At 44.9% G+C, this 27,023-nt stretch overlaps 1 protein-coding gene across 1 annotated transcript in view; it reads right to left on the bottom strand.

Moving 5' to 3' along the window:
* LOC121534793 (phospholipid-transporting ATPase IA) overlaps positions 1–27,023 on the bottom strand; it is a 304,677-nt gene that overhangs the window by 146,276 nt on the left and 131,378 nt on the right. Inside the window, 3 exon segments of the mRNA XM_041841366.2 lie at positions 14,605–14,649; positions 23,993–24,081; positions 26,315–26,392. Of these exon segments, the coding sequence (XP_041697300.1) occupies positions 14,605–14,649; positions 23,993–24,081; positions 26,315–26,392 (212 nt within the window).

Genomic DNA, 27,023 nt, shown 5'->3' with positions numbered 1-27,023 from the left:
TTCAACAGAGATACACTCAGACATCTAGTAAGTATAGAGTACTAAAGATTAAAAAGGTTACGCAAAGCTTTTTAGATAAAGTCAGCAGAAACCCATACAATAAAACTAAGAAAAATGGAACTGGTCCTGTGCATCAACAAAGTCGATTTTTCACAATAAGACTCAGGAACAAAGAGGATGAACGTTAATTACCCTTGCAAAAACACAACAACATATGGTCTGGTCATAATCACAAAATCTAATTGGAGAAAGGCTATGTTGGCTGTGAGTGTAATATAATTGGATGCAAAACTCTGAAAAGCATAGCAGTGACACATCTTGTCGGAATACCTTTTAGCGTCACTACCAAATCTTGGGCGAATCGACCTCCGGCAGAAATTTATTGATGATTCTGTGATAAAAAGGAGGCTATGGATCAGGTCGGCTTCGTGCATCTGTGGATCAGGGCTTACTAGGAATGCACCATGACTGCCATTAGCCACCATAATAAGTCTACCTATACCCAGGGGAGGGATCGTTAAGGCTCTTAAGAGCCACCCGATAATATTCCATGAAGGTCCACCACAAATAAATGTTGCTTTGGAGAAAGGGAGAGAAGGGAGAGCCAGGGCTGCGGCAGACATTGTGTTAGACCGAGAATAGATGTGGTGGAGTAGAGGGAATCTATCACGCTCAGAGGCCTGTATTAAAATGTGGCAGGGTGCGGGGAGAAAGCCATTTCTCCTGTTTCTCTCTCCGCTTGCCTGCGCAAACAGAGACACGCAGGAGGGGAAGAACGCTGCTTGCGTAATGGCTTCTGTTTATTGTGTTGTGTTAGTAGGTGGCCCTCTCATTTAGTGGATGTCTTTCTTGGAAAATGTCATACCTTCCTTCACCTGCCTGTCTCATGAGAAGACCTGGGCCCAGTTTCCCAAAAGCAGCTTAAGGCTATGTTCATTGTTGGGAAACCGGGTCCTGGTCATCTATAAACCAAGTTAAACAAAGTGATCTATAAATAGGCTACACAATACTAACACACGTAGCTGAGGAACTTAGACCTAGGTAAATATAACAGCCCATAGTATATAGCAACCCACAACAACAGTATATTCTAGTTTTAATAGAATTCACACAGATTGTTGTTTCAGTCCTACCCTTACCACCTACAGTATATAGAAATGGAGTCTTTGTAAGCCCTTTGCCAAGACTGATGAAGCAGTAACGTTGCCACTACAAGAGTCCATCGGCTTGATGAGATTTCTGAGGCTAAAGCTGATCGGCGAAGGATAGTCAGTTATTGATTACCTGCTCCAGCCCAGCAGCGATCCACACTGCCACTATGGGAATATATTTTCTGCCTCCCTACTAACTCAACAACAGCTCTGTTACAGCATATTCTGTTTCTGTCATCTAGAAGCAACAGATGGTCAATACCCATTCATACATTTTGCTCCAAAAAGGCTCATCACCCCACCCCCACCTTTCCATGGTGTGCACTCCAGGCTTCACCATACACATATCAAGACCGACAATCTGTGTCTGGGCAATTTGTACTCCCAATAAATAACTCAGAGTCATATATGCCTAGTGTGTGCGACTTTCTTTATTATCCGTTCATCAACCATTTGGGTTTACGTTTCAGCCTTTTCAGAGAGTGCACTGACTCTCTAATAATGAAATGATTATTAAGTAAAAACAATAGAAGCAGCACCGACCCACCAGCACTGGGATTGCTTTAAGATTGCAGAGGTATTACTTGTCCGATGCTTGATGTCCCTGGCGTAGGCCTAAATGAGTTTCAATTGTATGAGGGAGTAGATTTGAGAGAGGAGCCCAAAGGAATATAAGAATCTAATGAGATTTCAAACTGAGCAGTGTTTATATTTGATACAGTCTATCAGTTTGCAAATGTAATTTCAGAAAGGATGGAGAACTATTCTTGCATTCTGGTGGTATCTATTATTCCTGACTGTCACGGTTTCGGCCGAGGCTGCCTCTCTTCCTTGCTCGGGCAGGCTTCGGCGTTCGTCGTCTCCGGAATACTAGCTGCCACCGTTGAATGTTTCTATGTTCGTTTGCTTTTGTCTGATTGTTGTACACCTGTTTCTCGTTTAGTGTAATTAGTGTCCTATAAGTTCTCGTTGTGTTTTGTCTAGTGTTGTGTGTTATTGTTTTCACTGTCGTGTTTGTTGCTAGACGTATTTTGCATTTTGCTCGGTTGAGCTGTTCCTCCATAGTTTGGAGTGTTTTTGTCGCACCTGTTTGTGCGCGCGTATTTGTTTTGCCTGCGTGCGGAGTTTCGCCTTCGGGCTATTTAGTGTTTGCACTGTGAGTATTCACTAAAGTCTTTGGAATATACTTCTGCGTCCTGCGCCTGATTCCACCACCACACCCACCTACTACATCCCTGACAGAATAACACACCTTTAAGTATGGAATCAGCAGGAGCCGCAGCAGCCCAGGCGACGCTGGAGGAAAAGGTCCGGGAACAGAGTGACCAGATCCTGCAGATGGGGTCCGCCCTGCAGGAGGTGATCACCACCATCCGAGGCTGGGGGACGCCTCCACCGCCATCCTCTCTGCCAGCACCATCGGCCAGTCAGCCCGTTCCCGCTCCGGAACCCAGGGGAGTTAGACTCTCGCTCCCGAGAGCCTACGACGGGACCGCGGTCGGGTGTCAGGGATTCCTTCTCCAGGTGGAGCTGTACCTGGCCACCGTACACCCGGCGCCCTCGGGACATGAGAGCGTGTCCGCCCTCATCTCCTGCCTTTCCGGGAAGGCGTTGGAATGGGCCAACGCGGAGTGGAGGAGGATCGACGCGGACACCATCACCTACGACGAGTTCTCCCGCCGCTTCAGGGCGGTGTTTGACCATCCTCCGGAGGGGAAAGCGGCGGGGGAGCGTCTGGTCTTCCTCCGGCAGGGGAGGAGGAGTGCCCAGGAGTTCGCCCTTGAATTCCGTACTCTAGCGGCGGATGCAGGGTGGAATGAGCGGGCTCTCACCGATCACTACCGATGTAGTCTTCGCGAGGACGTCCGTCGGGAGCTGGCCTGTAGGGACACCAGCCTCTCGTTCGACCAGTTGGTCGACATGTCCATCAGGCTGGATAACCTACTAGCTACCCGCGGACGTTCCGAGGGGGGTCCGTCCATTTCACCCTCCAGCGCCTCCGAGCCGTGCCCCATGGAGCTCGGGGGCGCTGGCGCTAGAGAGAGGAGGGGTCGGCTTACGAGGGGGTCCATCTCCTGCACCAACTGTGGTCGGGGAGGACACACCGCGGCTAGGTGCTGGGGATGGCCTCCTAGGGGAGAGGACGACGGGTCCCGCACTGGGGATTCCTTCCAGGTGAGTAGGCGCCCCACTCACCCAGAGCTCTCTGTTGCACATTTCTGTATACCTGTGCGTTTTCCACAGGTAGCACCTCATTCCCAGCATAAGGCGCTGGTAGATTCAGGCGCAGCTGGGAACTTTATTGATAAGAAGTTTTGTTTAGCCTTAGGGATTCCCCTTCTCCCTGTTGATGTCCCTTTCCCGTTCATGCCCTAGATAGCCGTCCGTTGGGTGCGGGCTTGATCAGGAGGTCACTGCGCCACTTAGGATGTGTGCGCAGGGGGGTCATCAGGAGATGATTCAGTTATTTCTAATCGACTCGCCTGCGTATCCGGTGGTGCTGGGCATGCCCTGGTTAAGTACCCACAACCCATCTATTTCGTGGCGGGAGAGAGCTCTGATGGAATGGTCTGCCCAGTGTGTGGGTCGATGTTTGGGCGTTTCCGTAGGGGCTACCTCGGTGGAGAGTCCAAACCAGGTGCCCGCATTGCACGTTCCTCCTGAGTATGGGGATTTGGCTATTGCCTTTAGTAAGTCGAGGGCGACGCGGTTGCCGCCCCATAGGCAGGGAGATTGTGCGATAGACCTCCAGGCAGGAGCTGCGCTCCCACGGAGCCATGTGTATCCTCTGTCTCAGGAGGAGAAGAAAGCTATGGAGACTTACATAGACGAATCTCTGAGACAAGGATACATACGGCCTTCCACTTCCCCTGCGTCCTCGAGTTTCTTTTTGTGAAGAAAAAGGATGGTGGTTTACGCCCGTGCATCGATTATCGTGGTCTCAATCAGATTACGGTGAAGTACAGTTATCCACTCCCGCTGATTGCGACCATGACTGAGTCATTGCATGGGGCGCGTTTCTTCACTAAATTAGATCTCAGGAGCGCGTACAACTTGGTGCGCATCAGGGAGGGCGATGAATGGAAGACAGCTTTTAGTACCACCTCGGGCCATTACGAGTATCTGGTCATGCCATACGGGTTGATGAACGCTCCGTCAGTTTTCCAATCATTCGTGGATGAGATCTTCAGGGACATGCAGGGGCAGGGGGTGGTTGTGTACATAGATGACATTCTCGTGTACTCGCCTACCCGTGTCGAGCATGTGGCCCTGGTGCGCAGAGTGTTGCGGAGGCTGGTGGAGCACGACCTGTATGTTAAGGCAGAGAAGTGTCTGTTTTTCCAGGAGTCGGTCTCCTTTTTGGGGTATCAGTTGTCTGCGTCAGGGGTGAAGATGGAGGTAGACCGGGTGTCAGCCGTGCGTAATTGGCAAACACCAACCACTGTGAAGGAGGTGCAGCAGTTTTTGGGGTTTGCGAATTACTACCGGAGGTTTATCCGGGGTTTTGGACAGGTGGCAGCTCCCATCACGTCTCTTTTGAAGGGGGTCCGGTGCGTCTGCAGTGGTCGGCCGAGGCGGACAGGGCGTTTGGGAGGCTGAAGGACCTGTTTACCTCGGCCCGGTGCTGGCGCATCCGGATCCCTCTTTGCCGTTCCAGGTAGAGGTGGACGCGTCAGAGGCCGGTATAGGAGCCGTGCTTTCACAACGGTCTGGCGCGCCACCTAAACTCCGCCCCTGTGCCTTTTATTCTAAGAAGCTCAGTCCGGCGGAGCGGAACTATGACGTAGGGGACAGGGAGCTGTTAGCCGTGGTACAGGCCCTAAAGGTGTGGAGGCACTGGCTTGAGGGGGCTCAACACCCTTTCCTCATTTTGACGGACCACCGTAACCTGGAGTACATCCGGGCAGCGAGAGGCTGAACCCTCGCCAGGCAAGATGGAATATGTTCTTGACCCGGTTTACATTTAAGATCACGTACATCCCTGGGTCGCAGAACGGTAAGGCAGATGCACTGTCTCGGCGGTATGACACGGAGGAGAGGTCCGTGGAGCCCACTCCCATACTGCCGGAGTCGTGTCTGGTGGCACCGGTAGTGTGGGAGGTCGATGCTGAACTCGAGCGGGCGTTACGCACCGACCCTAGTCCACCGCAATGCCCTGAGGGTCGGAAGTACGTTCCGCTCGAGGTTCGGGATCGATTGATCTATTGGGCTCACACGTCACCCTCCTCTGGACACCCTGGTATCGGCCGGACAGTGCACTGTCTTAGTGCCAAGTACTGGTGGCCCACGTTGGCGAGGGATGTGAGGGTTTATGTTTCCTCCTGCTCGGTGTGCGCCCAGTGTAAGGCGCCTAGACATCTGCCTAGGGGTAAGTTACTACCCCTGCCCGTTCCACAACGACCATGGTCTCACCTCTCGGTGGATTTCCTTACTGACCTTCCTCCTTCACAGGGGAACACCACTATACTGGTCGTTGTGGACCGGTTTTCTAAGGCCTGTCGTTTGCTCCCCATGCCGGGTCTTCCTACTGCCCTGCAAACCGCCGAAGCACTATTCACCCATGTGTTCCGGCACTACGGGGTACCCGAGGATATTGTGTCTGATCGGGGTCCCCAATTTACCTCCAGGGTCTGGAGAGCCTTTATGGAGCGGTTGGGGGTCTCGGTGAGCCTCACCTCGGGTTACCACCCGGAGAGTAATGGGCAGGTGGAACGCGTGAACCAGGATGTGGGTAGGTTTCTTAGAACATACTGCCAGGACCGGCCGGAGGATTGGGCAAGGTACGTTCCCTGGGCCGAGATGGCCCAGAATTCCCCTACGCCATTCCTCCACTAACCTAACCCCTTTTCAATGTGTGCTAGGTTACCAGCCGGTTCTGGCACCTTGGCAGCAGAGCCAGATCGAGGCTCCTGCGGTGGATGAGTGGGCGCGGCGCTCGGAGGAGACATGGAACGCTGCACACGTCCACCTGCAGCGGGCCCTCCGACGTCAGAAGGCGAGCGCCGATCTCCACCGCAGTGAGGGACCGGTGTACGCACCTGGTGATCGAGTCTGGCTCTCTACCAGAAACCTGCCCCTCCGCCTGCCCTGTCGTAAACTGGGTCGGCGGTTTGTAGGGCCATTTAAAGTTCTGAGAAGGTTGAACGAGGTGTGTTACAAATTACAACTACCCGTTGAATATAAAAGTATTAACCCCTCGTTCCATGTGTCTCTTCTCAGGCCGGTGGTAGCTGGCCCACTCCAGGAAAGTGAGATCAGGGAGACTCCTCCGCCCCCATTGGACATCGAGGGGGCACCGGCGTACTCCGTGAAGTCCATCTTGGATTCGAGACGTCGGATGGGGGGTCTCCAGTATCTAGTGGAGTGGGAGGGGTACGGTCCGGAGGAACGGTGCTGGGTGCCGAGGAGAGACGTTTTGGACCCGTCTCTCCTGACGGAATTCCATCGTGGGCACCTGACACGCCCTGCTCCGCGTCCTCCTGGTCGTCCCCGAGGCCGGAGTCGGCGCACGTCTGGAGCCGCGCGTCAAGGGGGGGGTACTGTCACGGTTTCGGCCGAGGCTGCCTCTCTTCCTTGCTCGGGCAGGCTTCGGCGTTCGTCGTCTCCGGAATACTAGCTGCCACCGTTGAATGTTTCTATGTTCGTTTGCTTTTGTCTGATTGTTGTACACCTGTTTCTCGTTTAGTGTAATTAGTGTCCTATAAGTTCTCGTTGTGTTTTGTCTAGTGTTGTGTGTTATTGTTTTCACTGTCGTGGTTGTTGCTAGACGTATTTTGCATTTTGCTCGGTTGAGCTGTTCCTCCATAGTTTGGAGTGTTTTTGTCGCACCTGTTTGTGCGCGCGTATTTGTTTCGCCTGCGTGCGGAGTTTCGCCTTCGGGCTATTTAGTGTTTGCACTGTGAGTATTCACTAAAGTCTTTGGAATATACTTCTGCGTCCTGCGCCTGATTCCACCACCACACCCACCTACTACATCCCTGACACTGACTATTGCAAAAAAATACTAAAAGTACCTCCAGTAAAAAATGTACATGCTTTACGTATTCGTACCGAACTGTTCAGTACGGGGACCTAGATTCGGTCCGCACTGTGAACGCTAATGAATACATTTATTATAATATTAATAATAAATAAAATAAAAACACTAGGCCTATAGGTTATGCCTACGCTTCGTTGTAGGCCTATGCCTTTTAAGTATAACTGAGCTGAAAAAAACATTTCAGGCTATTCTGTTAAAACAACTAGAGCAGATAGCCTAGCGTTTAAGAGTGATGGGGAAGTAACCGAAAGGTTGCTGGTTCGAATCCCTGAACCGACTAGGTGAAACATCTGTTGATGTGCCCTTGAGCAAGGCACTTCACCCAAATTGCTCATGTAAGTCGCTCTGGATAAGAGTGTCTGCTAAATGACAAAAATGTATGCACACTTTATTCAAAATTATAATATTAATTGGCACATTTCAAACTGTCCTTTTGTGAGGCGCAGCCGGGAACTAGTTCTGTACAATGGCGAGTGGTGGGGTCAATAAACCAGAATTGGAAGATCTCCAGTTTAGGAAAATGTTGTCTTTCCAGTAAATTACAATGGCGATGGACAGAGAGAGGTGGATAAAACGTTAACAGTATGTCACCACGCTCAACGAGAATAGCCTATGCAGCTGCCAACACCTCAAATATGGTGACACATTTACACTGACATCACCCCAGTTGCTTCACATAGTGCATTCACATAGTGCATTTGGAAAGTATTCAGACCCCTTGAATTTGTCCACATTTTGTTATGTTACAGCCTTATTCTAAAATGAACTACATCGTTTTTTTCCCCTCATCAATCTACACACAATAGCTCATAATGACAACGCAAAAACAGGTTTTTAGAAATCTACTGAAATATCACATTTACATAAGTATTTAGACCCTTTACTCAGTACTTTGTTGAAGCACCTTTGGCAGCGATTACAGCTTAGAGTCTTCTTGGATATGACACTACAAGCTTGGCACACCTGTATTTGGGGAGTTTCTCCCATTCTTTGCTGCAGATCCTCTCAAGCTCTGTCAGGTTGGATGTGGAGCGTCGCTGCACAGCTATTTTCAGGTCTCTCCAGAGATGTTCGATCGGGTTCAAGTCCGGGCTCTGGCTGGGCAACTCAAGGACTTTCAGAGACTTGTCCCGAAGCCACTCCTGCGTTATCTTGGCTGTGTGCTTAGGGTTGTTGTCCTGTTGGAAGGTGAACCTTTTCCCCATTCTGAGGTCCTGAGCGCTATGGAGCAGGTTTTCTTCATGGATCTCGCTGTACTTTGCTCTGTTCATCTTTCCCCTTGATCCTGACTAGTCTCCCAGTCCTTGCAGCTGAAAAACATCCCCACAGCATGATGCTGCCCCCACATTGCTTCACTGTAAGGATGGTGCCAGGTTTCCTCCAGATGTGACGCTTGTTTCTCATTGTCAGAGTCTTTAGGTGCCTTTTGGCAAACTCCAAGCCAGCTGTCATGTGCCTTTTACTGAGGAGTGGCTTCCGTCTGGCCACTCTACCATAAAGGCCTGATTGGTGGAGTGCTGCAGAGATGGTTGTCCTTCTGGAAGGTTATCCCATCTCCACAGAGGAACTCTGGAGCTGTGTCAAAGTGACCATCGAGTTCTTGGTCACCTCCCTGACCAAGGCCCTTTTCCCCCCGATTGGGGGGGAAAGGCGGCCAGCTCTAGGAAGAGTCTTGGTGATTCCAAACTTCTTCCATTTAAGAATGATGGAGGCCACTGTGGGGATCTTCAATGCTGCAGAATTTGTTTGGTACCCTTCCCCAGATCTGTGATTCAATACAATCCTGTCTTGGAGCTCTACGGACAATTCCTTCGACCTCATGGCTTTTACTCTGACATGCACTGTCAACTGTGGGACCTTATATAGACAGGTGTGTGCCATTCCAAATCATGTCCAATCAACTGAATTTACCACAGATGGACTCCAATCAAGTTGTAGAAACATCTCAAAGATGATCAATGGAAACAGGATGCACCTGAGCTCAATTTCGAGTCTCATAGCAAAGGGTCTGAACACTTATGTAAATAAGGTATTTTTGTTTTTTATTTTTTATAAATTAGCAAATATTCAAAAAACCTGTTTTTGCTTTGTCATTATGGGGTATTGTGTGTAGATTGATGAGGAACATTTTTTTTTTTTTAAATCAATTTTAGAATAAGGCTGTAACGTAATAAAATGTAGAAAAAGTCAAGGGGTCTGAACACTTTGCAAATACGTACCGAACTGTGGGTTTGGTGAACCGTTACACCCCTAATGCTTTCACACAAGGTGGGAAACTGGCAACAGCCACATGTCTGTCTGTCTCCCCAGTAGCCCCAGTACCCCAGCCTGAGAGTCTCCACATTTGGCATTATTGGAATTGACAAACAGTCCCAAATCTCCCATGAATGGATGACACACCCATGCTGTGCCCGTGGATCACAACACGCTGCAGCAAATCGATCACAGGAGTGTGTGTGTGTGTGCGTGCACGATGCCTGCATCTCAGCCGCTAGGTTGATATTTATGCGGGGAAAGGAGAATGTGCTGCCAACTTGACAGCTTCCACACAGTATTTGCCTTAGGTCGCCCCGCCCACTTGACCAGTTCCATTCGAACGCGATTGTGTTTCCTTTTCACAACTTCCGTCAACGCTAGCGAATTACCTCAGAGCAGTGGCTAGCTAATAACAAAAAAATGTGCATCATTAACACATCTTAACAAATAAACAAAAACAAAAACAAAACATGGCTCACATTCGGGAACACACACAAATGGCTCTTCGGAGGTCGGATGGTATCACAGTACCACATCCGTCCATGATTAATAGTTGGGTGGATGACATGGTAAAATGGCCTGAAATTATGTATGGGGACATTTTTTATTACTTTGTGCTCTCCTTGGGAGTGGAGGATTACAAGAGTACAGAGGCCTATCAGTACCTCCACAGTGGTAAGGTGGGCCGAGTTCTTCTTCACCAGGAGGAGGGAAAAGGATTGGTATTTTTGAAGGCCGATGTTCAGCACAGCCAATCAATCAGCTCTTACCACTCTGCTTGGGTACTTGTATCCAACAACGGATCAGTAGAGACGGCTGGATTGCGCTTGCATCGCTGGCCTTGGAAAGTCATGCAGCCATGCAGCCTCAATTTTGTGGAAGGTAGGCTAATAAGCAAAGCGATTACAGCATACAAGCAGCCTACATGTGTTGTGGGGACAGTTACTATAATCCATAGGCTAATGTTATGATAGAGTTCTCAGATGACTACTTTACTTGGTCATGTAATTGATGTTTATAGCCTATTTTCTTCGTTCCTTTTATAGATGAAAGTGCGCAATACTGCCTTATCTAGACACAGAATGATAAAATAGTCAGGCTTAACATAACAGTTAGACCAAACATTTTGCTGGATGAAAGCTGAATTGAGAATGTCATGATTTATTTGTTATGTTAACATGTATTTGTGAATCAACAGAACTGCTGTATTAATGTGGGGAATCTGTATCCTGTCAAATCCTGTCAAATCTCATGTTGGTGAAGCAAGGTAGGTTCATAGAGTCCAGGTGAGTAGGGTATAACATTTATTTAAACATGTCAGCATCACATGTATTTCTTTAGTGTTATTGTTTTTCTGGGTGAATAAGGTTTGTAAAATATCCTTGTGGTTGGGGGTAATGCCTAAAGTATGGTAAGTACAAGTGGTCTCATCTCATTGGGAACAATAGCAAGGTAAGTTTATGATGAAACGTGCATGTGTTTTGATTAAGTTGATCACATAGTCCTCAGTCACACAATTGTTAATAATGGGATTTTCTCTGAATGTCTGTTTTTGTAACAAACATTCTATCACAGGTGCATAATGCTTTGTCCAGTGGGCTAACTGGCATAGCCTGCACAGATGAGCAGCGACAATGGAATGTAGGGACTCGGAGGAACCTTGAGCCAAAGCAGTTAAACAGCATTGACTTCACACACCATACGGCCAGTGAACAATATGCAGAAAAGCGTCTAGACTGTCCACCCCTGCATTCTCCTCACAGGAGGAATTGAATAGGAGCCTGAGACACCTGAATCTGCCTGTGGGGAGTCTGCTTTATAAGTGTGTTAATTCTGAACCTACAATAATATCACAACCAGTAACATCCCAGGTAAAATTGGACTGAAAGGAATATTTATTTGTGGCTGTACCATTTTAATGTATTTGAACTGATGTGTGTCTCTTCTGTTCAATGCTTTCTAACTCCATATAATAACTTAATATAGATTCTCTACTCTTTCCAAGCCACATGGAGACCATGTCAATTACAACTGCCAGAAGCGCCTGTCCTTCTACAATGAATTTGTGAAACCTGACCAAACCCAGTCGACTGCTTTGGAACAGATTACAAAGGAGCAGAGTGCCTCACACTTGTGGCATGACTCAAGGAAGCTTCGAGTTACTACAAGCTCAGCCAAGAAGGTCCCTGTCAGGGAATCCACCAACCCTGGTAAGTTCCTCCAGGAGCATCTGTATCCCAGTTTCCGAGGGAATGCAGCTACGTGAAAGATATTGAGCTGATGACCTCCCAGTGCCTGGAAGACTGTGGATACTCTGTCGACCACAGAGGCACTGTTGTCAGTGTTGAAGAGCCATGGCTATCAGCAAGCCCTGACGTAGTGCTGAACTCCAAGGAGCTGTTGGAGATCAAGTGTCCTGTCATGGGGAAGGGCTGTGATTCTCTGGATGATGTCTTCAAAGGGGAAGCCTGTGATGTGAAGTTGGTGGAGGGCACACCCCAACTGCAGCCACATGGGCCACGTGGCTACTACATGCACGTGCAAATTGGTATGTTTTGCACAGGACTGAGAGAAAGTAAGGCGCTCATCTGGACTCCGTCCCAGCAAGTCGTCATCCCTGTTCTCTGTGATGCACAGTTCTGTACAGAGGCTGTCCTGAAGTTGAAGGCCTTCTACTTTACACACATGCTGCCATTTATTGATTTATTATTGAGGAGCATCAGGCAGCCAGATTGTCACTGAGTGACAAATATATGCAGCTCTATAGAAGTATGTAGTCAGATGTCTCTCCTGTTTGCAGTTACTATTAACAAATTGTTTTTCAATTAAAAGGCCTGACTTATTGCATCAACAGTCACAGTATTGTGGAAATTGTTGCTTTGTTTTTTATTAATATTAATGAGTATGTAAAACAAATAATTAAGTAGAGTTGTTATAGAATGAATTGACATTTATTTAATGTAACTTTTGACACATAACTTTAATTCCTATTGAGAAATTGACCCTGTGAATGGCATTTGACTGGTCAGTTCATTCAGCATCTTCATGAATGATATCACCACGCAGGATACACAGGGCAGCACAGATTCAAAGTATTTTGTCCATTTTAGATGAGAGGTTGATTGGCACTGTCTGTGAGATGATTCTAAACCGTTTGAGCCTTTGAATTACGCGTTCCACATTAACCCTCACGTTAGCTATTCGTCTTGTACATGTGGTGTCCTCCTCTGGCAGCTGTGAGCCTCTTTTTCTGAAGGCTGGAATTGTTAATTTTACCTTCCTCTCGTGTAGTAGATCACAGATTGTGAAGCCCCGGTCAACCATGACCTCATCACTTAGAGGTACTCCAGAAACCGATATATATATATATATATTTGTCACTACCTCCATATGCTGAGGAGATGAACATCCCTAGACCACAAGGTGCAATGGCCACCAGGTACGTGAAAGTGTTCTGGGCGTAGTAATGGCTGAATGACTCCCCCCTTGAATCCAGATTCTTGCTCTTCTGTAAAGCAGTTTCTGAGCAGTCAATAATGCAGGTTGTTCCTGGGTAGTGGTCCTTAAAACATTGTGTCATTGTAGCATGGATGGTCTCCCTTGGCAGCCATGGAACGTACTCCCTCAGATTCTCTTCCATCAAGTCAATCCAATAACTAATCACTCGACTGAAAATACTCTGGGAAACACCAAACCTTTCTGCTAGGTACTGCTGCAGCAAGTTGAGCTTCAGCTTCATCAGTGTCATCATGTGTTGGTCTGTCAGGTCTAACTGAAAGCTGCCTTTGTAGAGGGGTAGAAGATGTTCCGCCAGGGTAGAAAAGCCAGCAAGAAACAAGCCTGTATGCAATCGACAGAGTGCTTCGTTCATCAGCAGGGTTTTGTAGAGAGGTGCTGCTGGGCACTGTGTCCCTACCTCACAGGTACATGATCACCTGAGGTGTAGTTTTGATCACTTAGAGATGGGTCATCCCATTGGATTTGGTCATCCTTCTCTGAAGGCATATCCATTCCTTCTATCTGTGTTTGCCAATCCCCATTTTCAATTTGGTGAACACTTGAGCCTGTTGTGTCATCTGTTAAGAAATCAGTATGGCCTGTTAAACAAGTCAATGGACAATTACTAACAAAACCGTACAATATAACACCATACTGCATGGACGCTCCTAATAATATTTAATAATCATAATAATTAAGTATATATAAAATGGGCATTTTTTATTGAGTTGTAGAGGAAATAAATTGTGCTATTAAGAGACTGTGCTTGGATACAAGAGGAAGAGGGAGACACAAAATCAGAGCAGGCAAACTGCTCAAGCATTTGGCTTACCTGTCACTGATGACTGCCTGACCAACACCCAACGCTTCTTCATGAGTGGAGCATCGTAGCCAAGCCATTTTTCTGGGTAAGGATGCTCCATTGTAGGCTTTTTGTCAAAGAAGTGGTAGGAGCACACAAAGGGACATTTTGGTGGTTTCTTTAGGTTCAACGCTTTGAGCCAGAGCCGCAAAGACTCTGCGTCTTTAGGAGGTGGATGCAGGTCGTATGGGGCTCCACAGGTACATTCAGATCGACGTAGAGGTTGGTGTTCAAAACATTGCTGTTGTAAAAACTGCCTCTCAACTAAAAGTACCACTTTTGCGAATGTTGCCGGAAATAGAAACACAATTGCAACTAACTCTCCGCGATCACTGTGATGTTCCAGAATAAGGCAAATAAAAAGTATAAAAATACTTCAAAAACATGCCAAACAAAACAAATGAGGCTGCATTGTCTGTCGCATTTCACAATGTGTTTTGTAATGTAGCTATCACACTTTCTCATATAGTATATAGAGTAGCTGTGTGTGAATTCCTAATCCTTTCACTGGTAACTCATTCTCAGAAAAGACTGTGTCTTGTGCCACAATCATAAACAACACAATACAACTCAAGTATGAAAATGTATGCACTCACTAACTGTAAGTCGCTCTGGATAAGAGTGTCTCCTAAATGACTAAAATGTAAAAAAATTGAAGTCAGTGTATCAAACAACACAGCAGAAAACCACAGATGCACAGTGATTTTGTTTCACCCACAATGCAACAAGGCAACACTACACATCACAGAAGCGAGAAGAGAGCAGTAGCACACAGTACACCACCACAGCAATCTTACCAGTCGTCCTCTGCAAAACTACCATCCTCAGCCTCGGGAATGTGACTGTTGAGAGAAAATCAAGTTGCATAAAACTGTACAGTCAACAATGTTCTGTTAGCATGTTCTGTTAAGGTGCAGACAATGACACAAATACATTGATTGGTTGGTTGTCCAAAGTGTGTTGGGTTAATTTGGACATATTAAAGGGAGATTGGTCAGAGAGGGCTAGTATCTCACATGAGGGTAGATCGCTGGGCTAGTGGTTATTGATGAGGAGCATGGGAGTGGGATGAGTGACTGACCATCTCTACAGTAGGGGACTGCTAAGAAAGCAGCAGAAGCTTTGGTAAGTTTCTAAAAATGAAAAATAACAAAGAAAGAAAAGAAGAAGCTTTCACTCCAGGTGTCTTCCGTCAGGCGAGATGACAGCTGGGTTAGGCCTCTAAGCCCCAGATCCAGTGTGTGTGTTTGTGCTGGGAACTGTTCCAAGACGAGGGCACCAAATTATTTTCACATTTCCGCTCTGGCGAATTAATTACGGTCCAGAGACCGGGGATTTTGTTAATTGTATTAGAGTTGACCAGACACTGTCCTGCTATCTAGATGAACAGAGAACATTGTGGCTTGGCCCTTTTGACTGGCCCAAATAAGACTTGGAGGCTGGAAGTGAACATTGTTTTCTGAGCTTTGTATTCTCCACAACACCCATTCAATTGCACTGTTAATGGAAATGAGATGGGAAAAAGATGCTCAATAGCACACATTGTTAGGACTTTTCACATACAGTTCCCAGCAAAAGGTTGGACACACCTACTCATTTAAGGGTTTTTCTTTATTTGTACTATTTTCTACATTGTAGAATAATAGTGAAGACATCAACACTATGAAATTACACACATGGAATCATATAGTAACCATACAATTGTTAATCAAAATATATTTTATATTTGAGATTCTTCAAAGTAGCCACCCTTTGCCTGAGCACTTGTTGGCTGCTTTTCTCAACCTGCTTCACCTTGAATGCTTTTCCAACAGTCTTGAAGGAGTTCCCACATATGCTGAGCACTTGTTGAATGCTTTTCCTTCACTCTGCCATCCAACTCATCCCAAACCATCTCAATTGGGTTGAGGTGGGGGATTGTGGAGGCCAGGTCATCTGATGCAGCACTCCATCACTCTCCTTATTGGTAAAATAGCCCTTACACAGCCTGGAGGTGTGTTGGGTCATTGTCCTGTTGAAAAACAAATTATAGTCCCACTAAGCGCAAACCAGATGGGATGGCGTATCGCTACAGAATGCTGTGGTAGCCATGCTGGTTAAATGTGCCTTGAATTCTAAATAAATCACTGACTGTGTCACCAGCAAAGCACCCCCACACCATCACACTTCCTCCTCCATGATTCACGGTGGGAACCACACATGCGGAGATCATCCGTTCACCTACTCTGCGTCTCACAAAGACATGGCGGTAGGAACCAAAAATCTCAAATTTGGACAGATTTCCACCGGTCTAATGTCCATTGCTCGTGGTTCTTGGCCCAAGCAAGTCTCTTCTCCTTATTGGTGTCCTTTAGTAGTGGTTTCTTTGCAGCAATTCGACCACGAAGGCCTGATTCACGCAGTCTCCTCTGAACAGTTGATGTTGAGATGTGTCTGTTACTTGAACTCTGTGAAGCATTTATTTGGGCTGCAATCTGAGGTGCAGTTAACTCTAATGAACTTATCCTCTGCAGCAGAGGTAACTCTGGGTCTTCCTTTCCTGTGGCAGTCCTAATGAGAGCCAGTTTCATCATAACGCTTGATGGTTTTTGCGACTGCACTTGAAGAAACTTTTCCGGATTGACTGACCTTCATGTCTTAAAGTAATGATGGACTGTCATTTCTCTTTGCTTATTTAGCTGTTCTTGCCATAATATGGACTTGGTCTTTTACCAAATAGGGCTATCTTCTGTATACCACCCATACCTTGTCACAACACGACTGATTGGCTCAAACGCATTAAGGAAATAAATTCCACAAATTAACTTTTAACAAGGCACACCTAATTGAAATGCATTCCAGGTGACTACCTCATGAAGCTGGTTGAGAGAATGCCAAGAAGCGTGCAAAGCTGTCATCAAGGCAAAGGGTGGCTACTTTGAAGAATCTTAAATATAAAATATATTGTGATTTGTTTAACACTTTTTTGGTTACTACATGATTCCATATGTGTTATTTCATAGTTTTGAGGTCTTCACTATTATTCTACAATGTCGAAAATAGTACAAAGAAAGAAAAACTCTTGAATAAGTAGGTGTGTCCAAACTTTTGACTGGTACTGTAGCTATAACTCACATGTTACTACGTACAGGACATGCCCGATGCCATGTTCAAGTTAAGCCACATACACAACTCTTGAATGCTATTGTTTCTCAGGTGGGTCAAAGACCACTCTGGGAAGAATTTTCCCCTTAGGCACAGGTCTGGAATCAGCTTACCCTTCCCCAATTCCTAACCTTTGACATAAGTGGTTTAAACTATAAAACTGGCCTTATATAAGTGTCTAAAGGCAACTCCCAAAAATAAAACCAGACACAGAATTGTTCATCTTTAGCTACTGTATGTCTCTTAGAGCACTGGGGTGGACTTCTATGCAGCTGAATTAATTTATGTCTTCACCCACAGGGATGGCTATATTAATTACTGCTCCACGTAATTAGTCTTTGAGGAGGACAATTTGGTGGAGTGTGTGTGTGTGTTTGTGTGTGTGTTGGGGTGAGGAGTGGGGGGTTGGTATCAGGGAGCATGTCACAGCACCTTGTGTGTTTTGTCATTGTCACGTTACACTGAGCCTCTGGCTCCTGTGGGGCACTGTGCTCTCCAGGCTGACAGGCCACAGACTGGACTGGAACCTCCTGAAGAGCAATTAGACTTACAGTGTGGAGCAGTAGTTGGGACAATAACCCACAACTAGACTTCATCCAGCCAGCGGGCAAAGCCTTTTCAACTGATGCCATTGCAAGCAGAAGGAGGGTCATTATGACATCATTTCAACCAGTTTTTCCTGCTGGGAGAGTAGTTTGCTACAACAGGAAAATAATCCTGTAGTAACAGGAAATGTTCATTATTATGTGGATTAGAAATAATGGACATTTTTGTTGGGTATATACATTTAATGTTACAGCAAATCAAGTCTGACATTTTAAAGTGGAAATTAGAAACTTTAGAAGCCGTTTTAAACCTTGATTACACTACAAGTTTGCAAAATTCTCAGCAACAAAAGAGTGATCAAATTCAGATCCTACATATGTAGCAGACAGTCGCGGTAGCGACTGAGAGGAGGAGAGCACACAGAGGGATGGGATCATCAAAATAACTCTTGGCTCATTTGAAGCGCTCTCCGCTCTTCCGATAAAAACACACATCACATCACGAGCTGTTCACTCCCTTACTGTCAGGCAAGCGGTATCGGCGCATTAGGTCTTATACCAACAGGCTCAGAGACAGTTTCTATCTACAAGCCATCAGACTGCTGAACACTTGAACTGAACTGGACTGGCCACCTTCACTGACTCTCTGCACCTTAGCACATTTGCACTCACTCACGCACGCACACACCCACACAGATGTACACACCAGGGTTTCCTTAACCGGCAATTGCCGGCTTTAAGACAATAAATAAAAATGTTGCTGGCCAAAATGACGGGGAGAAAAAAAATCCCACTGTAAAATAATGCTTTTTATTAATTGATGGAAATACCAGTCAATGTAAATACATTTGACCGTCATGCTTATCGGTCTATAGGCTAATTTGCATACATATATGGAATTAAATTGTTCTGCGTGTATTGGTCTCACACACACACAGCTGCAGGATTTCTCCTGCAGCTCCTCAGCTGGTTGCTGCTGGAGTAAAACATGTGCTTTTATAAGCCCATTCATTGCACAATTCCAAATGCAATGGTGTGTTAAAAACAGTTTTGGTGCACGATTAAAAAGAGCTACTATTTTTTTTCTCAACTGCTAATTGAAGCACGCCTCCCATTCGCCATTCAAGTGCAAGCAACAGGATATCAGCGCGTCACCCACCTTTACAATGTGAGCTGGAGGCAGTATGCATTTTGAAAACATACTTAATTGAAGCTTACAAATTATCCTACCATTTCTACCGTTCTGCGTACCAGTTATGATTTTCATATGCACATTTTCGTGGAACAGTTTCATTTCAATAATAATGTTTTATTTTCTCAAAATCCTTGTCACGTGGTTAATCATACAAATCATAATAAAAATGATACAAATCTAAAAGTTAAAAGAAAACTCTTTTTTTTTTGTGATATCCAATTGCGATCTTATCTCATCGCTGCAACTCCCCAACGGACTCGGGGGAGGGGCGAAGGCCGAGTCATGCGTCCTTTGAAACGTGACCCGCCAAACCGCGTTTCTTGACACCTGCCCACTTAACCCGGAAGCCAGCTGCACCAATGTGTCGGAGGAAACACTGTTCAACTGACGACCGAAGTCAGCTTGCAGGCGCCCGGCCTACCACAAGGAGTCGCTAGAACGCAATGAGCCAAGTAAAGCCCCCCCGGCCAAACCCTCCCCTAACCAGGACGACGGGTTGCGCGCCGCTCTATGGGACTCCCGGTGACGACCAGGTTAAGACACAGCCTGGGAGCAAACCCGGGTCTGTAGTGATGCCTCAAGCACTGCGATTCAGTGCTTTAGACCGCTGCCCCACTCGGGAGGCTAGGTACTTCTATGCATGCTCAGGCATGCGCTCCCTCAACATTACAGTGCCTTGCAAAAGTGTTCATCTCCCTTGGCGTTTTTCCTATTTTGTTGCATTACAACCTGTAATTTAAATGGTAATGTTATTTGGCTTTCATGTAATGGACATACACAAAATAGTCCAAATTGGTGAAGTAAAATGACAAAAATTACAAAAAATGCAAAAACATAAATCACGGAAAAGTGGTGTGTGCATATGTTTTCACCCCCTTTGCTATAAAGCCCCTAAATAAGATCTGGTGCAACAAATTACCTTCAGAAGTCACATAATTAGCTAAATAAAGTCCACCTGTGTGCAATCTAAGTGTCACATGATCTGTCACATGATCTCAGTATATATACACCTATTCTGAAAGGCCCCAGAGTCTGCAACAGCACTAAGCAAAGGGCACCACCAAGCAAGTGGCACCATGAAGACCAAGGAGCTCTCCAAACAGGTCAGGGACAAAGTTGTGGAGAAGTACAGATCAGGGTTGGGTTATAAAAAAAAATCTGAAACTTTGAACATCCCACGGAGCACCACAACAAACCTGCCAAGAGAGGGCCGTCCACCAAAACTCACGGACCAGGCAAGGAGGGCATTAATCAGAGAGGCAACAAAGAGACCAAAGATAACCCTGAAGGAGCTGCAAAGCTCCACAGCGGAGATTGGAGTATCTGTCCATAGGCCCACTTTAAGCTGTACACTCCACAGAGCTGGGTTCTTTGGAAGAGTGGCCAGAAAAAAAAGTCATTCCTTAAAGAAAGAAATAAGCAAACACGCCAAAAGCCATGTGGGAGACTCCCCAAACATATGGAAGAAGGTACTCTGGTCAGATGAGACTAAAATTGAGCTTTTTGGCAATCAAGGAAAATGCTATGTCTGGCGCAAACCCAACACCTCTCATCACCCTGAGAACACCATCCCCACAGTGAAGCATGGTGGTGGCAGCATCATGCTGTGGGGATGTTTTTCATCGGCAGGGACTGGGAAACTGGTCAGAATTGAAGGAATGACGGATGGCGCTAAAGACAGGGAAATTCTTGAGGGAAACCTGTTTCAGTCTTCCGGAGTTTTGAGACTGGGACGGAGGTTCACCTTCCAGCAGGACAATGACCCTAAGCATACTGCTAAAGCAACACTTGAGTGGTTTAAGGGGAAACATTGAATGTCTTGGAATGGCCTAGTCAAAGCCCAGACCTCTATTCAATTGAGAATCTGTGGTATGTCTTAAAGATTGCTGTACACCAGCGGAACCCATCCAACTTGAAGGAGCTGGAGCAGTTTTGCCTTGAAGAATGGGCAAAAATCCCAGTGGCTAGATGTGCAAGCTTATAGAGACATACCCCAAGAGACTTGCAGCTGTAATTGCTGCAAAAGGTGGCTCTACAAAGTATTGACTTTGGGGGGGTGAATAGTTACGCACGCTCAAGTTTTCAGTTTTTTTGTCTTATTTCTTGTTTGTATCACAATAAAAAATATTTAGCATCTTCAAAGTGGTAGGCATGTTGTGTAAATCAAATGTTACAAACCCCCAAAAATCTATTTTAATTCCAGGTTGTAAGGCAACAAAATAGGAAACATACCAAGGAGGGTGAATACTTTCGCAAGCCACTGTATCAGGACAGATAAACCAGACACATGCTCATTGCTCACATGGAGCACTCCAAACAAAAGACAATGAAACATTTTACAAATCTCGTCAATGATGGTTATGAAATAAACCAAAACTTGTTTCTCACAAGTGTACAACTTTCTACTCAGAGAATGACAACGGTAAATGACTGTAATTAATACATGCATTAACATAAATAAATCTAACCAAATTACGGGGATTAACGTACATTTACTACTGGTTACATATGTAATGGGGAGTTGATAAAAATCTAAAATCAAAGGGCAAACAATTCACACAATGAAACAATGAGCCATTCTGGAGAGAGACTCGCCTATACAGTATCTTCGCCACACACCCCTCCCTTTCTTCTTGTAGCAACATTTTAAATTATACAAGACACATTATCTTAGATGATTTTCACTGACAGCTGCAACTCAATAATCAGCTAGGCCTATTGGCACGCGCTGCCCAAATTGCGGAAATCCAGCCTAGAGCTGCCCAGTGACGCGAGCCTACCAGACAAGCTAAATCCCTTCTATGCTCGCTTCAAGGCAAGCAACACTGAACCATGCATGAGAGCACCAGCTGTTCCAGACGACTGTATGATCACGCTGTCCGTAGCTGATGTACAGTGAGGGAAAAAAGTAGTTGATCACCTGCTGATTTTGTACGTTTGCCCACTGACAAAGAAATGATCAGTCTATAATTTTAATGGTAGGTTTATTTGAACAGTGAGAGACAGAATAACAACAAAATAATCCAGAAAAATGCATGTCAAAAATGTTATAAATTGATTTGCATTTTAATGAGTGAAATAAGTATTTGACCCCTTCTCAATCAGAAAGATTTCTGGCTCCCAGGTGTCTTTTATACAGGTAACGAGCTGAGATTAGGAGCACACTCTTAAAGGGAGTGCTCCTAATCTCAGCTTGTTACCTGTATAAAAAGACACTTGTCCACAGAAGCAATCAATCAATCAGATTCCAAACTCTCCACCATGGCCAAGACCAAAGAGCTCTCCAAGGATGTCAGGGACAAGATTGTAGACCTACACAAGGCTGGAATGGGCTACAAGACCATCGTCAAGCAGAATGTTGAGAAGGTGACAACAGTTGGTGCGATTATTCGCAAATGGAAGAAACACAAAATAACTGTCAATCTGGCTCTAACCAGAATAGAAAGAGGAGTGGGAGGCCCCGGTGCACAACTGAGCAAGAGGACAAATACATTAGTGTGTCTAATTTGAGAAACAGGCGCCTCACAGGTCCTCAACTGGCAGCTTCATTAAATAGTACCCGCAAAACACCAGTCTCAACGTCAACAGTGAAAAGGCGACTCCGGGATGCTGACCTTCTAGGCAGAGTTGCAAAGAAAAAGCCATATCTCAGACTGGCCAATAAAAATAAAAGATTAAGATGGGCTAAAGACCACAGACACTGGACAGAGGAAGATTGGAAAAAAGTGTTATGGACAGACGAATCAAAGTTTGAGGTGTTCGGATCACAAAGAAGAACATTTGTGAGACGCAGACCATCTGTCAAGCATGGTGGAGGCAATGTGATGGTCTGGGGGTGCTTTGGTGGTGGTAAAGTGGGAGATGTGTACAGGGTAAAAGAGATCTTGAAGAAGGAAGGCTATCACTCCATTTTGCAACGCCATGCCATACCCTGTGGATGGCGCTTGATTGGAGCCAATTTCCTCCTACAACAGGACAATGACCCAAAGCACAGCTCCAAACTATGCAATAACTATTTAGGGAAGAAGCAGTCAGCTGGTATTCTGTCTATAATGGAGTGGCCAGCACAGTCACCGGATCTCAACCCTATTGAGTTGTTGTGGGAGCAGCTTGACCGTATCGTACATGAGAAGTGCCCATCAAGCCAATCCAATTTGTGGGAGGTGCTTCAGGAAGCATGGGGTGAAATCTCTTCGGATTACCTCAACAAATTGACAACTAGAATGCCAAAGGTCTGCAAGGCTGTAATTGCTGCAAATGGGGGATTCTTTGACGAAAGCAAAGTTTGAAGGACACAATTATTATTTCAATTAAAAATCATTATTTCTAACCTTGTCAATGACTACATTCCCTATTCATTTAGCTATATTTCCTATTCAAACTAATTTCATGTATGTTTTCATGGAAAACAAGGACATTTCTAAGTGACCCCAAACTTTTGAACGGTACCGTACTTTTGCTCATGTAGTGTAAGTGAGAATAATCAAAATGGGATTATGATTGACAGGTTAGTGGTTAAATGGGTGGATTACAGCAGAGATGGTTACAGAGTACAATACACAATAAATTTATCACATATACATTTCACCCACTTGATTCTGACACTCGCATCGGAAAACTGCTGACAGTGTTCATTGCATGCTTCTCTAGCTTTGAAAAAAAGAAACTGATATTCTCGAACACGCCACAAACTAATTTTATGGATCTTTGATTTATGTAGTTTTTTTCTCCATTCACCTGAACCTTCGCTAGGAAGGTGTGCCAACTACTCCTTTTCTAATCCTCCTTCTCTAGCTCACAAGTCAGAGAGCTTTCTTGTCCCTCACCCTGCACTTGATCAATTGTGTTTTTAATGTAATCCTAATGGGATTAATCATGTACTGTCACTCTCTGCTCTGCTCGGCCGAGATCAGGGCTGGCTCCAAGCATAGGTGACATCAGCGGTCTCACCCCCCCCCACTCTCACTCAGAAATCATCAGATATCTTTAACATGGCATAAATCATGGTAAAATGTGTAGAATTGCAGGAAATTCACTTTAAAACGTAAATGTGTCACTCCACCGTCAAAATGCTCCTGAATCCATGGGACAGTAGCTGCAAAAACACCTTGTTATTTTTATAATCTGTGTTGTGGGGAGGGACAAATGTACCGCTGTACACCACGGTACACACTTGCTTAATGAAGGTGATGCGGAGGGAGGGGAGAGAGGAGAGAGGGGGGAGAGAGGAAGGAGATAAACAAGAGAGGGGGGAGAGAGGAAGGAGATAAACAAGCGAGGGAGGGGGGTGTCGAGTCTTACCCGTAGGCCACGCCGGCGACGGTGCACTTCTTGAACTGCATCACGTTGCAGGTCAGAGTCCCCGTCTTGTCGGAGAATATGTATTTCACCTGTCACAAGAAAGTGACAAGAAAGTGACAAGAGAAAGACAGCCAATCATTGCTCAATGTGGATCAGAGACACACCAGGAGCGTTGAGCCATGTGGTGCTCCGTTTAATTAGTAATGGCTCAGACTGCACAAATGTTTCACTTTAGAAAGTATTCACACCCCTTGACTTTTTCCACATTTTGTTGTGTTACAAGGTGGGATTAAAATTGATTTAATTGTCATTACTTGTCAGCGATCTGCACAAAATACTCTGTCATGTCAAAGTGGAAGAGAAATTCTAACATTTGTAACAAATTAATGAAAATAAAACACTAATATATCTTGATTACATAAGTATTCAACCCCCTGAGTCAATATATTTTAGAATGACCTTTGCAGCGATTACAGCTTTGAGTCTTTCTAGGTAAGTCTCTAAGAGCTTTGCATTTATTGATTTATTCTTCAAGCTCTGTCAAGTTGGTTGTTGATCATTGCTAGACAGCCATTTTCAAGTCCTGCCATTGAATTTCAAGCAGATTTAATTCAAAACTGTAACTAGGCCACTCAGGAACATTCAATGTCGTCTTGGTAAGCAACTCCAGTGTGTATTTGGCCTTGCGTTTTAGGTTATTGTCCTGCCGAAAGGTGAATTTGTCTCCCAGTGTCTTTTGGAAAGCAGACTGAACCAGGTTTTCCTCTAGGATTTTGCCTGTGCTTAGCTCTATTCTGTTTATTTTTATCCCCCCAAAATTCCCTTGCCGATGACAAGCATACCCATAATATGATGCAGCGACCACCATGCTTGAAAATATGAAGAGTGTGTGATGAGGGTGATGAACGGAGTCAGGCGCAGGAGTGTAATCACCGAATACAGAGCTTATTCCTTCGTTGACACACAAATGCGCTCAAATAGCGAACAATGAAACAGGAACAGGGGAAACTCTCATCCCTGGCAAATACACTGTAACGGTAGAATACACTAATAAATAGGCACAGGGGAAAATCTACCCTGGCAACAATATGTACGAGTAGCTCCACCGAGCTATACTACTCTCACAACTAACAATCACCCACAAGGACAAGGGGGCAGAGGGAACACTTATACACAGACTAATGAGGGGATTAGAACCAGGTGTGTGTGATAAACAAGACAAGTCAAATGTGATGATGATTGGGGCAGCAGTGGTTAGTAGGCCGGTGACGACGAACGCCGAAGCCTGCCCGAACAAGGAGGGGAGGCAGCCTCGGCCGAAGTCGTGACAGAGTGGTACTCAGTGATGTGTTAATGTTGGATTTGCCCAAAACATAATGATTTGTATTTAGGACATAAAGTTAATTTCTTTGCCACATTTTTTGCAGTTTTACTAGTGCCTCATTGCAAACAGGATGCATGTTTTGGAATATATGTATTATGTACAGGCTTCCTTCTTTTCACTCTGTCATTTAGTTTAATATTGTGGAGTAACTACAATGTTGTTGATCCATCCTCAGTTTTCTTCTATCAAAGCCATTAAACTCATCATTGGACTCATGGTGAAATCCCTGAGCGGTTTCCTTCCTCTCCGGCAATTGAGTTAGGAATTTGTAATTGGGTGTATTGATCCAAAGCGTAATTAATAAATTCAACATGCTCTTTTTTTTTACCCATCTACCAATAGGTGCCCTTCTTTGTGAGGCATTGGAAAACCTCCCTGGTCTTTGTGGTTGAATATGTTTAAAATTCACTGCTCGACTGAGGGACCTTACAGCTCATTGTATGTGTGGGGTACAGAGACGAGGTAGTCATTAAAAAATCATGTTTAACACCATTATTGCACACAAAGTGAGTCCATGCAACTTATTATGTGATTAGTTAATCAAATATTTACACCTGAACCTATTTAGGCTTGCCATAACAAAGGCGTTGAATACTTATTGAATCAAGACATTTCAGCTTTTCATTTTTAAGTAATGTTTTCATATTTCGAAAAACATAATTTCACTTTGACATTAGGCCAGTAGCACAAAATCTCAATTTAATCCATTTTAAATTCAGGCTGTAACACAACAACATCTGGGAAAGTCAAGAGGTGTGAATACTTTCTGAAGGCACTATAAATGTCACCAATTCACAGGTAACTAGAATTCATTTTTTGTCAACATTGGAAACAAATGTGTATTTGGTACAACTACTATAGTATGTGCAGGTGAAGGTGGGTGTAAAGGAATTCATGAATTCAATGTCATTCATAACATTTTGAACAAGCTGCTTTACCTGTCCTAGTTCTTCATTCAGGTTGGAAGTGCGAGCCACAGCTGGGGTGTTAGTGGGCTCATACAGCATGTCTGTATCCTGAAATAATCAGATAGAATCTTATGAGACACAACACCAACTTCAAACATTTTGACTTTGAAATCAAGTGACTAGACAGCAACAGATACAGTGGGGTCCGAAATTATTAACACCCTTGTAAAAGATGAGCAATAATGACTGTATAAAATAAATATTTCAATTACTGAGCTATATTGTATGCTCAACGAAATTGGGAAATTATATTATTTTATACTAATACAATTGCTCAGAGACAGAGATTTTTGTTTAACAAGTAATACTTTTTCCCCCCCCCCAAACAATGTTGGGGTCCAAATTATTGACACACCTAAAGATTATTATAAATAAATCAGTCAAAAGTTTAGTATTTGGTCCCATATTCCTAGCATGCAATGACTACATCAAGCTTGTGACTCTACAAACTTGTTGGATGCATTTGCAGTTCATTTTGGTTGTGTTTCAGATTACTTTGTGCCCAATAGAAATTAATGGAAAATAATGTATTGTGTCATTTTGGAGTCACTTTTATTATAAATAAGAATATAAAATGTTTCTAAACACTTCTACATTAATATGAATGCTACCATGATTACGAATAATCCTGAATGAATCGTGAATAATGATGAGTGAGAAAGTTACAGACGGTCAAAGA

This window comes from Coregonus clupeaformis, chromosome 2 (genome assembly GCF_020615455.1).
Source record: "Coregonus clupeaformis isolate EN_2021a chromosome 2, ASM2061545v1, whole genome shotgun sequence".
NCBI lineage: Eukaryota > Metazoa > Chordata > Actinopteri > Salmoniformes > Salmonidae > Coregonus > Coregonus clupeaformis.
This window is presented reverse-complemented; position numbering and strand designations above follow the sequence as displayed.